The sequence below is a fragment of the Antrostomus carolinensis genome, unplaced genomic scaffold, assembly GCF_000700745.2.
Source record: "Antrostomus carolinensis isolate BGI_N321 unplaced genomic scaffold, ASM70074v2 scaffold593, whole genome shotgun sequence".
In the NCBI taxonomy this organism is placed as follows: Eukaryota; Metazoa; Chordata; class Aves; order Caprimulgiformes; family Caprimulgidae; genus Antrostomus; species Antrostomus carolinensis.
Window position 1 is genome coordinate 167,974 of NW_010302973.1, and position 16,712 is coordinate 184,685.

The following is a 16,712-nucleotide window of genomic DNA, read 5'->3' on the forward strand; positions in this document are numbered from 1 at the left end:
GAGTTGCTGCAGAAGATCTGGTTAGTGTGAAAAGCTAGAGCATTTGTAAGGGCCACCTGTCAAAAATAATTCAGCTAATGAAGAAAAGGTCATATTGCCTGATCCATCATGTGTTACCTGTACTGAGAGTGTTCCAGCAAATACTCCACTGACTGTAAATAAACTAATGCTTTTGAGTGTGATTTAATAGCTATCATTAAAAAACGTGAATACTTGCTAACTTGTTATTACAGTATATTGTAATATATACATAACAACCTTCTTGTCTTTCTATCACTCTACAGAATCTTTAAGAAAATAAATTATCTTTACTTGCATTTCTCCCATATAATTTTACCCAGTAAAAGGGAAACAAATAGTTTCAGAGCAGTTTTCTCAACTCCTATATTCAAGCTATCTGGAGAGGATGTTGTACCCCTGAGGCTTTTATTGACTTCAGCTGGAAATATTCAAAGCTTGCTCTCTCATACTTAAATGTGACAGGCAGCTGGCACTCCCAGCCCTCCAAAACAGAAACCAGTCTGCTGTGAATACAGCTGAGGAGCAAACTTACTAATAGTCACTTACACTGAATACAGACAGAATTAGTAATGCACGTTGAAAAGCAATGCACAAATTCCTGCATGCACAGCAATTAAATTATTTTCTCAAGTGCCACGGAAATACAAAATGTAACAAAATAGATTTTAGCTCAGCTGTGTACAGACTGATGCTGGCATTTCAAGTAATTTTGGGACTGCAAATGTTATTCTGACTGTACAAAGTGTGTGTCATTAAAAAGCAGGAGATAACTTGGATTTATACAGGCAGATCTGGCAGTCCTTTCCTAATGGGACTTCGAGACCTAAGCTGAAGAATAACTTCTTTGTCATTTAAATCAGCAAAATAGACTTTCAGGAATCACACCTAGAGAAAGCATTATTATTGTAATCATGACTCTTCCTGGAGTACAGGGTTTTACATACCTCTCGATAGTTATTTTTAGACACATTCTTGTGGGTTTTTTATTTAATGTAATTTGTTGCAGTAAGCTACGAAATTCCTTCATGCCTGTCTGTGTTTGTGAAACCTTGAATCACATAATTTTAAAAACAAGATTCCTTAAAACCAATAAAACTGTCTACTCAACAACACAGTATCTGGTATACTTCCACCCAGTTAAACTGGAAATGTCCTCAGCACATTCCAAGCACTTCACTGAAAAGGCAAGGAGCTGCTTTGCCAGCAGAGTCCTCTAGGATGAACTAGAAAATATCCTACTGATTTTTTCTACTCCCTTGAAAAAATCTCAGAGTATTCCTGATTTTTTATTTTTTTTAAATAATAACTCATATAAAATCTTATTGATCTCCCACCTAATAACTACTGCATGACTTGGATCATTACACTTATCACCTTATGCTACCATGGAAATTTAAAAAGTCTCTGATTTTGAAACCACCACAACATCTCACAGAACAAGGCAGTTTTGGTACATTATGCAGCCTCTCCTTTCTAACTACTAACTATTTCTGTCTTTCCACCTCGAGGTAGAGGAGCACAAGCAACGAGAGCCAGAACTTGCCTATACGAGGCAGCATCACCAGTACCAAATCCCACCAGCTGCTCATCAGGAGAAGAGCAGGCAGGATCCGAGTGGTTTTGAGGAAGTGACCATGTCTGCCATGGGAAAGCTGGGTAGGAGCTCCAAGACTAACACCACCATTCAGGAATGTCTATTACAATTTGCTGTTATCTTAACAAAAGTAGAGCTGGAGAGGGTTGTTCTTTTCCAGGAAGGTACTCAGCATGGATGGCAGACCAACACCACCATTCAGGAATGTCTATTCCAACTTGCTGTTATCTTATCAAAAGTAGAGCTGGAGAAGGTTGTCCTTCTTTTCCAGGAAGGTACTCAGCATGGATGGAGTTTTCATGTATATTTTTGTCTCAAAATGGTGATTTTTTTAATCAACACCAGACAAAAACATGCTTTAAAAAACTCAAAAAACCTCACAAAGGCAGATTTAGAAAATGTCTATAAGAAAAAAACCCAAATATTATCAAAGAAATAAAATAAATTTTACTACTGACAGCTTAAAGCCCCAAGATTTTTTTTGCGATTTTTTACTAAGAAGTATAAATTCTAGAGCATCAAGATCTTTAAAATGCCTCATACAGGTACATGCTGAATATCACACAGAGTATTTTCCCTGCATGAAAATAATGTAGTGAAAAGTTTGGACTTCTTTATTAATATACCAGTAGCAGTTGCTGTAGCTAGGTAGGCTGTTTATTAATTTGTGCTACTGATAAAATCTAATGATTTAGTTCAAAGCAAAACATATTGCTTCAGTGCAATTAGGAAACCTTAGGACATCAGACTCCATGATTCCTAACAGATTATCAGCAAGGGCCTCTTGGCCACTTTTAGCAATTTGTAGTTCTGGAGTTTATTAAACTTTCAGTTTATTACTGAGCTGCACTGTTCTTCAGAAATTCTCCTTTTTCTCCATATTTTCTGTATTTTTTTCAAGCAGATCACTTTTATTTCCCATGTTTCCCCATCTCATTAACCCAGTGTACTGTTTATAAGTTCTTGGCAGCCTGAGAGAAGCAAGAGAGTGAAGGTCTTGCCTCCAACACCATTATTAATTGGACCCACCACTGCAGGTTTAGCTCGTGCTTGCACGTGGATAATTTTTCCTGCTTTTGAGGGAATAAAATATAAATTGCAAAAGCCAATCTTTGTGTTTCCACTGTTATCTCTTTTGAAGTATATTTGGTACATACTAACAGGGTTATAACATAAACATTTCTGGAAGGGTTTGCAGAGCATAAACATGGATGATTCAGTTTTTGATTTGCTTTTGCTCCTCCTTGAAAGGTCAGAGAATTACAGAATAATTTAGGGTGGAAGGGACCTCCAGTGATACAAAAACAGATGCAAACCAGATGGAATATTGTGGAATATTGTGTCCAGTTCTGGGCCCCACAGTTCAAGAAGGACAGGGAACTCCTTGAGAGAGTCCAGCACAGAGCCACCAAGATGATTAAGGGAGTGGAGCATCTCCCTTATGAGGAAAGGCTGAGGGAGCTGGGGCTCTTTAGCCTGGAGAAAAGGAGACTGAGGGGAGACCTAATTAATGTTTACAAATATGTTAAGGGCAAATGTCATGAGGATGGAGCCAGGCTCTTCTCAGTGATGCCCAACGATAGGACAAGGAGCAATGGGTGTGAGCTGGAACACAGGAGGTTCTGCTTAAACTTGAGAAAAACCTTCTTTACAGTGAGGGTGACAGAGCACTAGAACAGGCTGCCCAGGGAGGTTGTGGAGTCTCCTTCTCTGGAGACATTCAAGACCCGCCTGGACGCCTTCCTGTGTGATCTCATTTAGGTTCCTGCTCCGGCAGGGGGATTGGACTAGATGATCTTTCGAGGTCCCTTCCAATCCCCAACATTCTGTGATTCTGTGGTCCTGTCATAGCTTACTTTTAGTGACGACTCCCTCTAATCGAATGATGTTAGGATGGTCAAACTGTCCCATGATGCTTGCTTCTCCCAGGAAGTCCCTTCTCTGTTTTTCTGTGTAGCCAACTTTCAGGGTTTTGATAGCCACTGAAATTTCCTTTTTAGAAGGCAGCTTTAGGCGCCCACTGCACACTTCTCCAAATTCTCCTAAAATAAGTGGAAAAAATGACAAAAGATGAAACATAGTTATTTCACAGGGATTTATGAAAGAAGACTTAGCGTTCAGTAAACATCCCTTAAGTGTGATGTTTAAGGTGGGCCACCGAGCAGAGCTCCAAAGGAGGCTTTTGGACAACTACTCAACAGTTCCATGCTTGGGTCCTCCAGCTGTCAAACTGGACAATGTCACTTATTTACACTGCGTATCCACATGACTGCAGAGCAGAGGAATGCATAAATGTCACCAGAAAATTCCCTTTTTGTTTCAGTTAATGCACTTTGAGACAATAGTAGGAAGGCTAACCAGTTAATGCAGAAGTATCAGAAGTCATGCATCCCTGTGAACATTATACTCTTCATTTCTACCAAACAGTGACAGTACAGTTCCCAAGCATTTTACTTATTTCAATTAAAGTAGCAAGATAATTTATAACAAAAGAATTTATCCACACAGTTGCAAACAAAAAAAAAAAAAAATAAATCCACACAGATTATCTTTGTTCTATCATTATTCAGACGGATCTAATCATGCACATATGAGACCTGACAGTCCACCATAATATTATGCCCACTGTATAGTGTGTGAGATCCCTAAATAGAAAACAGCAGATATCACTGTACATTTAGTTTTCTAAAATGTGGTTTAACCTTTGCTATGTAACATCCAAGAAGAGTGCACAGGGGAAAATATCTCAGTATTCAAATGAGCAAGTATTAAATAAGTTGACAAATTTCTGGAAGAGAACACCTCACTTGAAAGTTTCTGTATTTAACTAATGATTACATAAAACATGTAAGGAAGTTTCAGTATCTTAAAAAAACATTTGAGCAGCAACTAACTTTTGATTCCCAATTATTCAACCCCCCATCTTAGATTTCATATGATATAATAAACTGCACATACAACATCCCAGTTCAGTAGCAACTTTTTGTCTCCTTGTTTTAATGACAAAATAATTGAAATAATGAAAAATACAATAAAAACAGGGAATGGATAAAGAATACAAGAAATATCATGGTAAGAATTGCCCTACATAATTACTTATATTTAAAGACAAGGAAAACATTTTACTGAACAGAGAAGAAAAGAAAGGTGTTTTGTGGGTTTTATTTTTTCTTTCAAGAAACTAGAGGATGTTGCTGGAGGGCTTTAACACCAACAATACAGGCCTATTCAGGTTCCTTTGTCAAAATACATGACATCTAAATACAAATAGCCATATTTTATCAACTGGTCTTGTATAGAAAGTTTGACTTAAACAAACCCTATATAACTAAACCTAGCTGGCAACATTTTTATGCAATCTATGAATTTTGTTTTTAATTGTGAGTAAAACATCACAGAAAGAGTGAGTATATGGCTTATATATGAGCTTTTCCCAACTTAACGTGTAATAACCTAAATGCAATGCCTCTAGAGTAAAGGCTCTTGGAGCTCATTTGCCCACAACGATTCTTTATCTCTGCAGCTGATTGTTTACATTAAGCAACATCTGTGAAAAGTAAAAATGTCCAAAACCCACAGAAATAAGATATTTTTAATAAGCAAGTTTAAATCATGTTGCTGTTCATAGATTGAATGCTCAGAAATGTGTGATGGATTGATAGCTCTTCACCACTGACTTCAGACATGATACCACATGGGATATATTTTAGATGTTACATTCATCCCATTTATCTGCAAATTGAAATTATCCCTTCATCTACTTGCCACCAGTATGGCTGGCATTAGTGTCCATGTCCCATGTGTGGCACTGTAATTCAAGAATGATAAATAGAATAATAATAATGACCAGAATCTTAAAAGTCAGGGCTGTGTGTTCATGTTCAAAGCTCAAGGAATTGGTGTTATCGATACAAAACAAGGAATGAGAAGAGAGAGACATGACAATAGTTTTGGCTTATCAAAATTATGGTTATAAATAAGATGGACATCAACTCCTTTTTCTATACACAAGAGTCAAACCAAAGAATAGCTGCAAATTACAATACAGGTCAGCTAAATCAGGAAAAAAATATCTAACAATAAGGACACTTGGACAGTACAAAAGATTTTTTTAGGGAGGCTATGAAGTCTTTTATCTTGGAGATTGTAAAGAATAAGCATCTGTCAAGAATGGTACCTAACAGGTTCTGTTTTGGGCAAAGGTGTGGGCTTAATGACCTCTTGAGGTCACTTTTTAGCTTTATTTTCTAAGGTTTCTCTGTTAGACAGACAATTTAACAAAAAACCCCCTGAGCAAGTGTCACAGGGCAATGACCTTTCTCTGTTGTTAACCCAGGCTAGATTTGAGTCAACAACATAGAAGTGAATGTCACCATACATTATCACCAGCTGCTGAGTTGCTTCATCCTGTATGTACAGTGTTAATGTAATAACCAAAAAAAAAATTAAAACCAGGGTGTATCTTTATATACATATATATTACTAAAATAGAGCTTACATTAAATCTGTTTTTTCTAATATTATTTGTATTTCAGGCTGCCAAGACAGGCAGCAGCTCAGAAAATGGATTTTAAAACCTAATACTAGTAACTAATGGGTGTTAATCTCTATTCGGGCTCCTTAATTAAAATTACTCAACATCTGCAAGCCAAAATGACTAGTATACTTTACCAAGAACAAACACTGCTTCAGTTCAAACGCTAACCCCAGCTCAATACTGTCAGAGAACCACAAAAAGGAAAACCAAAGCACATCTTGAAAACAGAAGAAAGGGAAAAAAAGGCTTAAAATAAATCTTTTGATGTCCAACTTTGTGTTCCCTTTTCTCTATGTTTTAATGGTCCAAAAAGCTATAACAAGCTAATCTCTTAAAACCATTGTTCAGTTACTGTCAACTGAGAGTATAGCTACGATTTCAGCAAGCAGTCCAGCAATCAATCCTTCATTTCTGGCCAGAATCATATATCTGATATTTGTTTGACTTTTGAGAAGGAAAAGGTTACGGTTAATGTCCATCAGCACAGTCCCATTTAGCCATGGCTGCTCAACTTAGAAGTTGGGTGATTAATCGGATTCCACACGTGCCTCAAGATCAGTGGATGTTACAAAAGACTAAAAGTTGGACCTTTCATAGCAATGGAGCTTAATGTTGTTCATGAATATAAAATGGGTTTATTTTTTTTCATCGGAAAAAGCTCACTGGGCAGCCCAACTATGTTTACCTCTGGTTCTTTCATTTACAGGGATCTATGGATGCTACATAAGTCTATCTGGTTCACACCCATTGTGACATGAAGTTACACTACATCTTTTTCCCCCAAATCATTATTATATTGTCTCATTACGAAACTGAATGGATCTCATCAGATATTGCTTATGAAGAATAAGAACTTGTATTTATTTAAGTTGGAAGGTGGAAAACTTGGCACTGATTTTAAAAGATGAGGTTGATGGCTTTTCATGTAGTGTCTTTCTGAAGTGTTTATTTTTAATTATGCTACACATATAAACATTGTATAACCTGCCCTGCAGACTGATATGTTTATTTACATGTGGAAAGCAAATAGATATTAATAGGAGGGCTGTTCATGATATAAAGACCCCTCTTCAGGAGTTCTTAATTTCTTTTTAAATAGGCTACTTAGTGCATCAGTGAATGGCATTTGCAGTGCCTTTAGATCCAGGGGACAAGTAAAAGATGACTCTGTGAAATTAGCTACTTCCCCTACTTTGAGGAACTCAAACTCAGGAGTTGGAGAGGCATCTAAGCTGAGTGTTTCATAAACCTCATGAACCTCAGCAACATTCCACAGGCCCTCACTGAGACGCCGCAAACCTTCACAATAAGTTCATGGACAGGCAGCCCCTAAATTTTAGAAATGCTTTGATCAACAAGATGTTATGCTACAAGTATGTTTAAACTTTGAAAGAAGAGCAAATGATTGCTTTCACATTCAGCAAAGCACATACTTAAATCTATCCCAAATCAAGAAAGTACTTTCTGTAGTATTCTCTTGCTATCCAATTGGATTTAAATGTCTTAAGTGGTTTGCTGAACTGGATCCATAAAAACAAGTGAGTCATTTTAAAAGAAAGCATTAATGTAAAGAAAAATCTGAAAAAGCGGCTCCTGACCTCAATTTTCTTATGCTTAGCTGCCCACTAAAATCCCTCGTGTTTTTCTTGAGGTTCTTTTGGACAAGAGTATTTCCTTATTGCATTTGGGTATGTTTTCAAAGCTATGTAAGCCGCCCTCTGTTTTCAGAGACTTCTGACTAAAGCTATGAAAAACTACTTGGAAAAGTACCACAGAGTATCAAGATTACTTGCCTGACTTGAAGGTCTCATTACTTACGTCACACTTCAACGCAGTTAAATGAATCCCTTCTTCTCATATCCCTGTCTTATAATTTCATTCACACTTGCATTTGTAAAGGAGAAGGGCAGGAAAAGACCACGTCATTCACTCAAATAAGTCATTGACTCAAGTAAGAGACAGGAAATGCCTTTCTGCTTTTAAGGAGGAAAGAAGCGTTCCTGCAGAAGCAGTTTTGGAGGCACTCACTCCAAGTAGAAAAGTTACCACTTGCTGAATGTGACAGCAGTGTAAAGTGATGCTACAAATGCGTTTTGGAAGCCCCAGCACTCTATAACCTGATTTTCATCTGTTCTTCCCTGCCTGGCTCTTCCTGGTGGCATCTCTGGCAACTAATAGGAAATGCTAACTGTAGTGCCATATGTAGTTCAAGCTACATGAATCTGAGGCATAGCCTCCAACAAATGGCTTTATTATATCTGGAGTCCAAGTTTTAATGTAGAGGACCTGCATGAACCTCCTGTCACTTCCACTGAAGCGGTGTGGAGCAAAGGGACTTATTTTTAAACCACTTGACTCTTTTAGGACATAGCCCTTTTTTTGAAGCCTCTCAGAAAACTCTTAATCCCTTTTTAGAGGCCATATTTGGTAAATATGAGTTTACCTCTCACTCTCATGTGTGTTCTGATTTAAAACAGGTCAGAACAATGAACTATAAAATATGACATATCATTGCTTAAGGACGTGGTTTAGTAGAGGACTTATCAGGGTGAGGTTAATGACTGGACTCGATGATCTTAAAGGTCTTTTCCAATCAAGGTATTTCTGTGATTGATTCTCATTAATCTGTTTTCTAGATTCATATAGCACACACAGCCCAAGTTCAGAAAGCTGACATTTGGGAATGCAGGCTCCTGAAAGTCTTGTAAGGAAACATACTGCTCTTGGACGGAGCTTTTCAGTAACTCCCTTCTCCATCCCCGTATTATTTCTCTATTATGTGCAGTAAGCAGAGCTTTGCTGCCTTGACTGAAGATGATGGAGAACAGTGCACTCTTGTGGGGCAAAATTAAAACCAGCAAGGAACAAAAATTCTACCTTTGCAGAAAATAACCTAACTTCATAGAAGCAGGTGAGTAGCTGCAGTAAGAGAGGATGAATACTGTTTCTTTTTACTGGGTGATTCAGGAGATGCACTGAATAGAGTAGCTTGGTTCTACTTTTTTTTAAAAAATTAAGATCTTTTGCTGTGCACTAGGAGTTTGTCTCTCTCATATCTCATTATTTTAATTCATATGGTAAATTTAGAGAGAAGTAAAAAAAAAAAATAAAAGAACTAGTAATTCTCAATGGATTAAAAATCAATAGTACTTCTCATAAATGTTTGGATTTAGCAGGAAAACTAACACTTCATGATCTTCTGACTCGACAAGACAATCTGCCACTTCACTTCAAGGAGTAAGCACACACCCTACCAGGAACAACATGCTGCATCGCATCATGAACAACTGAGTGCGGTGATACTTTCTGTAATCTTGCTCCTCTGCTACAAAATCTGCTTATTTCAACAGTTTGTTTTCTGTAAACCAACCAATCTATGGCGTCTGTATGGCTCAGACAATCAGTTATCAGACATAAAACCCTCTCCTCCCAAATCGATAATTCAAATCCAAAGCAGTGACCAAACTCAATGCAACGACCAAAGGTCACTGCAGTCTGATGGATGCGTGGTGACTGGTATGAAATGAGTTTGTGGTTTCACTCGAGGCATAACAGTCAACAGTCCTTTTAAGAGAAAAAAAAAAAAAAAGAAAACATCTTCACAGTTGATACCATTTTCTGTGCTGACAGATTTTAAAGTGAAATACAGAAGTGAGGCTGAACTCTCTTTTCACTCCGAACAGTGCTGCATCCAAGTGTGGGCTGATGGGTGTCCTATGAAAATCTGTCTTGCTACGTGCTGTCTTTGGGGGGAAAAAATAGAACTGTGTGCCCTTAACTTTTTATATGCACCAAAGCCAGCTGTAAATATGACCTACTAATTTGAAGACTTTAGAATGTTTTCTTTCCAATCATAACTACAAACCCAAAGATGTACAACAGTACATAGAGCAAAAAGTTATACTTAGTTCAATATATCTGATGGTCATTACCTGCTCCAACTACTTTATCAATGGATATATTAGAAGCATCTAGTTCCTTGGCAAATTCATGCACAGCTTGATTTGGATCCTCGTATGTATGTGGATCTACGTAAGTTCTCAGGCCTGGGAGTTTTACTGTGGAAAAACAAATTCAGAGAGAAAATGTTACTTGGACTTAATTAATACTTCTAAAGAAAGCTCATGAGACAACAGAAATCAAATCAATAGAAGAAAAAGATACACTGCTTCTTCAAATCAAACTGCTTTTGATGGGTCTTCCGGAATCTTAATATAGTGTGAAATCAAAGACACTAATGTAGTAATTGCACAGAAGTCTGAAAACCAATTTTAAATATAGCTGCATTTGTCATTTTTAACTGCTTTTCAAATATTAAAATGTTACCCACCCCTCCCAGCTTGCTATGTTTAGATGTTGCCTTATATTGTCCCTTTCAAGGTAACAACAAAGAGGGAAGGAACAAAATGTGTGATTCCATAGTCAACCTGAAAAGTTCTTAAGTATATATTAAGGAGAGCACATGAACTCAAGCTTTTTCTAAGTTCTGCAACAAGATGCAGAAGAACAGAAAATGATATATGAACAAATGCACCTCTGCCTCAATCCCTCTGCTAAGTACATACAAGGATGGCAGCCAGTTGTTGTTACTACTGAAGTCTGGTTCTAGTGCAGTCACCCTAACATCCACGTTATTATTTTGTCCCCCTCTACAGTTTCCTGGCCAAGGACTGTTCTGTTTGTCCAGGGCAAGCGCTAGTTCAAATGACTGAATGATTTTAAGGGCAGTTCCAAGCTCTCCACATCTCTTCCTCCAAGCAGGACTGAGGGTGAAGGGAACATATCATTCCCAATCCTTCTCTCCAGCAAAGATGCTGAAGGCAAAGCACAGCCTCATTCCCCTTCCCCAACTCAAGCCCTTGCTTGTGCTTGTAGCCAGTACTTTGTGTGCCTGCTTCTATATTCATTTTAGAACACAAAGATGTTTTGTTAACAAAAAGTAAAATAACTGTTATATCCAGCTTAAAGTTTTCTGCTTCTGACACAAACCCCGCATTCCTGGACATGTATTTTAACTTTTCCTAACTGTACCAGTTGGTCTTGTAACTGATATTAACTGCTCCTACACACATATCCTTTCCAGCTTGGTCTTATTATACCGCATCTATTTGTTGATTGCTAGAATAGTTAAATCTTTTTTGCTGGGGTTACACAGATGGGGGGAAAAAAAAATACCTTTAGATCATTAGTTAGAGCACCCCATTGTTTTGTCAAACAATCCCAAGTGTACATAAAAAATAAATAAATAATCAATTTCATAGAGATTTATTGGCCTCCAAATTGACAAAGAAATGATAAAACTGAGTTCCCAAGCTAATTGCCTCGAAAACAATGCAAACTAAGAGCCATGCTCTTAACACAAGGGCTGCGTGTGCGCCGCGTTAAATGCCGACTGTGTTTCCTTCAAGGGCCTGATGATTACAGAATTACTTGCAAGTTAAACAAAAAGTAATTGGCTGTATATTGCTGTTGGTTAAAAAAATCTTGTAAATGCTCCTTTCCGTCCATGCTGAATGTACATTACAGGCTCCCTCATAAGCCCAATAAAAATAACAATTAAAAAGCTTCTGCACTGTAGGGTTTTTAGCTGCAGATTTTTAACACTGACCCCAGAGGTTCCCAAGATCAGGTGATGGTGACTGCAAGGAGAATAATCCCTTCACACCAATAATTAAGGGCAGCCTGTATAGTAACTGGGTTCTGTCATGAAAAACAGATAATAAACACGTGCACATGTGTTAAGCTGTACTACTTTACAGCTCATTCTGTGCAAACATAATAATTTACATTTTCATTTTAACAGCATGAATTGCCCTAAGGGTAGCAAAAAAATAAAAAGGGCCTAGCCATAGAAGGCAAAGGGAGAGGATCTGAGGAGGTGAAACATTTTTGCTGCTTTGAAGTAATATTATAGGATTTGTAATAAGGCTGCAGGGAATAGTTCATGGCTGGAGCCTTTTTTAAAGTAATTCAGAATAAACTGACTGAAATAAAACAGCTGCTGTATTTAAGATGCTGAAAGTTTATGACAGCCATGGAAGTTACTTTATCCTTTTTTAGTTCATAGGAACAATTTTCTTATTCTTTGAGAAAGATTGTCATTTAGTAGAATAAAGTTTCAACAGCCACACATGGACATACATAGAAATCCTAACAGATAAATGTCTGTAAACTCAATAAATCATTTTCAAGAATTTCTAACGGAAATACCAGGTCCATGCTCCGCTCTGTTCTTCCTACACAGTGAATCAGCATGGCACTACTCAGAAAACAGTACATAAATACCTACAGCCAAATTAAAAGCAATTTAAACCACAGGAATTTAACAGCACTGACATGTTTAAGAATAGTGATTGCAACTTTCCATTGTGTGGGAGTAAGGAGAGCAAACTCTGACCTGTTATTTGTCTGTGACACTTTTTTTACTGGCTGCTTTTATTTTATAACCTCATTAAATTTGGATGATGAAGCATTAATTCTATGGGCCACATGTAACCGTATAGATTTTTTTTTTTAGACTAGTTGGTTAGCAGTTGTTGGGCTGCACAAAGCAAATCCACTGCTACAGCTTGTGTATCCCCTGACAGAGCAGGGAAAGGAGCACACGTGTTGTAGATCTGTATCCTCACAGCTCTCTGGAGATAAGGAGGGGTCCAGACTTAAAATAATAATAATAATATGAACAGTCAGAGAACAGTTACTCCATTGTCATGGGGACTAGGAAGCAGTTCTAATTTCCAGCTACTGCAGGTAAATGCCTCATTAAAATGTTAATTCAATTATATTTGGTGGGGAGGCATCTGATTATGGTACCAACAGCTCTTTTCTTGCAAATGGTACAGCACCACTGTTGTGTGCAAAAACCCACGTACGTTAACCTTACAACATGCTAAGCAATAGAAATATATGGGCTCAGAAAATCAAACTCTTTTCCCTCTGAGCTTCTCCTGGATGGGCTCTTGCTCCATGCTGTTCCATTCACAGGGCACAGCCAAATGACCCAGAGTTGCCATGAATGAAGTCCCATTCGGCTTTATTAAAAATAGGTATGCAAATGTCAGAAGTAGATATTTTTTGGGTTTGACTTTTGAACATGTTTCAATAGTAACGCAGATTCCTCAGGATGAGCAAAATCTCACATCCTTAACTAGATATAATTTTTGTGACACAAAGACAATGTAAGTCAATAGAAAGGCTCTCCTCTGAGACCAGGATGAGACCCAAAGAAAGCACAGACATATTCATTCTTGCCAGTGGGGAATTAGGGCTTGAACAAAACATATTTGTAAACAGAGCTGGATTTAAAAAATCTTATTAATTTACAGGACACTTGTTTATTAGTTATTCTTAATTTAAGAAACTACTTCAAATCACTTTTCAACCTACACTTAGAATAATTATAAACTAAATTATTAGTGGGTCAACTTTGTCAAGCAAGCAGTTTTCAGTCCCTCCAGTAGTCATTAAGACAGGTTTCACTGATTTTATATTTTGCTTTGGGGGAAAAAAGTGTCATTTCTTAGACTTTATACAGCTGATAATGAGGAAGTTGAAGTTCCACTCTGCATTTCAGTAATGCACAGCAGAATATTGCTAACCATATGCATCGTTTGAACATAGACAGCGATGTTTTGCTCATTACTAACCTGAATACAGATGAAAGAATCTGAAACAAAGAATAATTGTTTGGGGAAAATCTTCTTACCCACAAGAGAAGAGATAATTCTCTTCCCAATTTCACCTTGGTTTAAGTGAGGTATGTCTTTTTTTTTTTTTTGTAAATTGAAAAATACCAGTTGTGTCTAGGGGATGACTTTAACAGATCTGGAAACATTAAAAGGCTTCAGTAACTTACAGTGGCCATTCCCAAAATGTAGTCTTTTCTCATCAGTACCATGTTTAGACTTCTTGTATCCACAGAATCTACAAGAGAGAAACAAAAATTAATATAAAGAATTTTATATGTTAACCACAGGTGGAAACAGAATAAAATGTTTTCCCTCCACAATTAAATGCCTGTTTGAAAGTTTAATGATATTTACATTCTCTGTGCCCTATAGAGGCATGTTATGTTCTCAGGGAATTTGAGGAAATTGGCTAATGAGAGGATTTGTTGATTTTTGACCCCTACAGTTTAATTTTACAATTGCCTAAGAATGTGTTTATAGCATTTTTTAACAACTGCTGCATGATTGGGGCTGCTAACATTAGCAGGCTCATTACTGAGCACGAAGCCGTATTCGGAGCTCCTGGGCAGCAGACAAAGGGGAAGGTGCAAACCAGCCACGCTACTGCCCGATGACACCCAATTTGCCAAGCTCATCAAGGCCCCTCGAGGAAATGGAAGTGGGAAGAAATGTGCAAACCAGACAATAAACTCACCTCCCAATCAGGATGTACACCACAACGGTGAGGAGAATAATGGCTACCGCTGCTGAAATGGCAATCATTACAACCTGGCTGTTCTCACTGGAAATGGAGAATGCTGGAAAGTTAACACAAAAATAGATAAATAACCCCTCACACACATAACATTGATTACATCACAATTGATATTCATATAGGGAACAGATAGATTAAGTTGTTACTATATAGCATTTGGTCTCCTGCCAAATATTTAATCTACTAAGTAATTTTTTATCAGACAAATAAATACAAGGGAAGAAAACAAAAGACACTGGCCATATTTGACAATTTACCAAAGTTGTTTCTGCTACTGATGATTTTTACTTTTGCTGATTGTAGTAACTGCTGTTAAACTGATAGGTATATATAAACATATCTGTAAATACAAATATACATACCATGACATACATAAATATATATATATATATTTTTTCATGGTCAGTAAGAAGTCTTTGCTTGGCAAGAAATCCCAGGCAGTCAATAATCATCACCCTTCCTCTCACTTCCATATGATGGAAAGTGCTTTAATGAATTAAGTTTCCCAGTTAAGCTTGACAGTATCCCTGTGAAGGCTGTGAAAAGCCACCACACACAGAAGCAGATGGAAGGAATATCGACAGTTAATCAATGTCTATAGGAAAAAGAAGGGCTATTTTCTGTTGTATGTTGGATGCTTCCTTGTGGTCCCTAAACATGGACCACTGGTGTGCTAGACTGCTATACAATGACAAGACACCTTTAGGTCTTGGGTATTATGAACAATCTCATCTCCAGAACCAATCAAACTCACCTGAGTATAGCATAATTAGGCTCCTCAGCACTATGCTTCAAGTTAGCTGTCCAAATACCACTCCTGATTCCCACAAATTAGACATTTTGTGTATGTGACTGCTTGGAGTCACACCGTTCCCCTGGGAAGAAGCCTCTGCCTATTACAGACCAACAACTGCACTGGTATAGTTATGATAACTTGGCAATAGGAACGAAGTTATGCTATTTGTTGTCTATCTGTGTAACTGGTATGCTCTTTATTGAGATATCCATCACTGTCTCCTGTCACCTTCCACATTTTTGGACTACTTTTTTCTTTTAGTATTACATTGCAAAGAAAACTCATTAACCTCTGAATTATGAAACTTATCATTTATCAATTGTGAAATTTATCATTTATCAGTTGCAGTTATCACTGCAACTGCTTTTTTCCCCTCTACTTGTCTGTCTGTGTCTTGAGCTCCAACTTCATCCAGTATGCCAAAGCCACATGTCACCATAACATCAATTTGTAACTATTTTTTCAAAAAAAGAAGGTTGTTTGCTTTCAAGAATAAGAGGCAGGGGAGAAAGAAGTGGGGATGAAATACATAACATATCTCAAAAATACACGGATGCCAAGTGAAAGACCATTTGGCTTGATGGTATTCTTCTTGGTTAAAAATCTGTTGCTTTTAGCAGAGCACTTCTTACACCATGGGTTCTCAAACCTTATCATGAGTACATGAATAAGGCTTATAAAAGCGTATCAGAATTATAGTCATTATATATAGTTGTGTTTTAACTCTGAACAGCAGATATGAGTCTTCTGTGAAAGTCCTACCTTCTAAAAAGCAAGCAGTCTTTGATTGTGCATCATCAGTCTATACTGGTAACTGGGTACCTAAGCAATGGTTGACTTTTTCACACATTAAGCCACTTTCAGCTTCTAGCAAAGAAAAGGTCTGACTTACTATGTAGTACCCAGTGATGAGAAAGTAACATTTAAGAGGATGAGCTCTATTGAAGAGTCTTTCTGAGACAACAACAAAACTTGTAAAGAGTACTAATAAGGACGTTGGTTCAATCATGTTATTATCTAGGCATTAGAGAAAAGAAAAACGAGTTCTGGACCAGTAAATAACTTGCTCAAGGCAACCCAGAAATGTAATGAGAGAGAGAAAAAAGCCAAATAGCCCAACTCCCTGACCAGCTACTCAAATGAACGACCATCCTTCCCAGACTGTGCATATGAGTTCCATCTCAAGGCTAGGTAGGAGACATCAGCAATGCTCCATATTAGTGTAGAGAACTACACACTGACCCACAGGGGTATTGGGCCAATATAATATTAATTCTCTAGGAGCAGGGGTTTATAGTCCATAGGGTTCAGGCCACAAACTT

The 16,712-nt window shown here is 37.5% G+C and overlaps 1 protein-coding gene across 1 annotated transcript in view; it reads right to left on the bottom strand.

Annotated features, from left to right (window-relative positions):
• The window catches only part of EPHA3 (EPH receptor A3), a 79,814-nt gene that overhangs the window by 35,187 nt on the left and 27,915 nt on the right, over positions 1–16,712 (bottom strand). Inside the window, exons 5-8 of the mRNA XM_029083992.1 lie at positions 14,535–14,637; positions 14,008–14,075; positions 10,085–10,210; positions 3,472–3,657 (exon numbers count right to left, since the gene is read on the bottom strand). Coding sequence (XP_028939825.1) covers positions 3,472–3,657; positions 10,085–10,210; positions 14,008–14,075; positions 14,535–14,637 — 483 coding nt within the window. The remainder of the gene's footprint in view (positions 1–3,471; positions 3,658–10,084; positions 10,211–14,007; positions 14,076–14,534; positions 14,638–16,712) is intronic.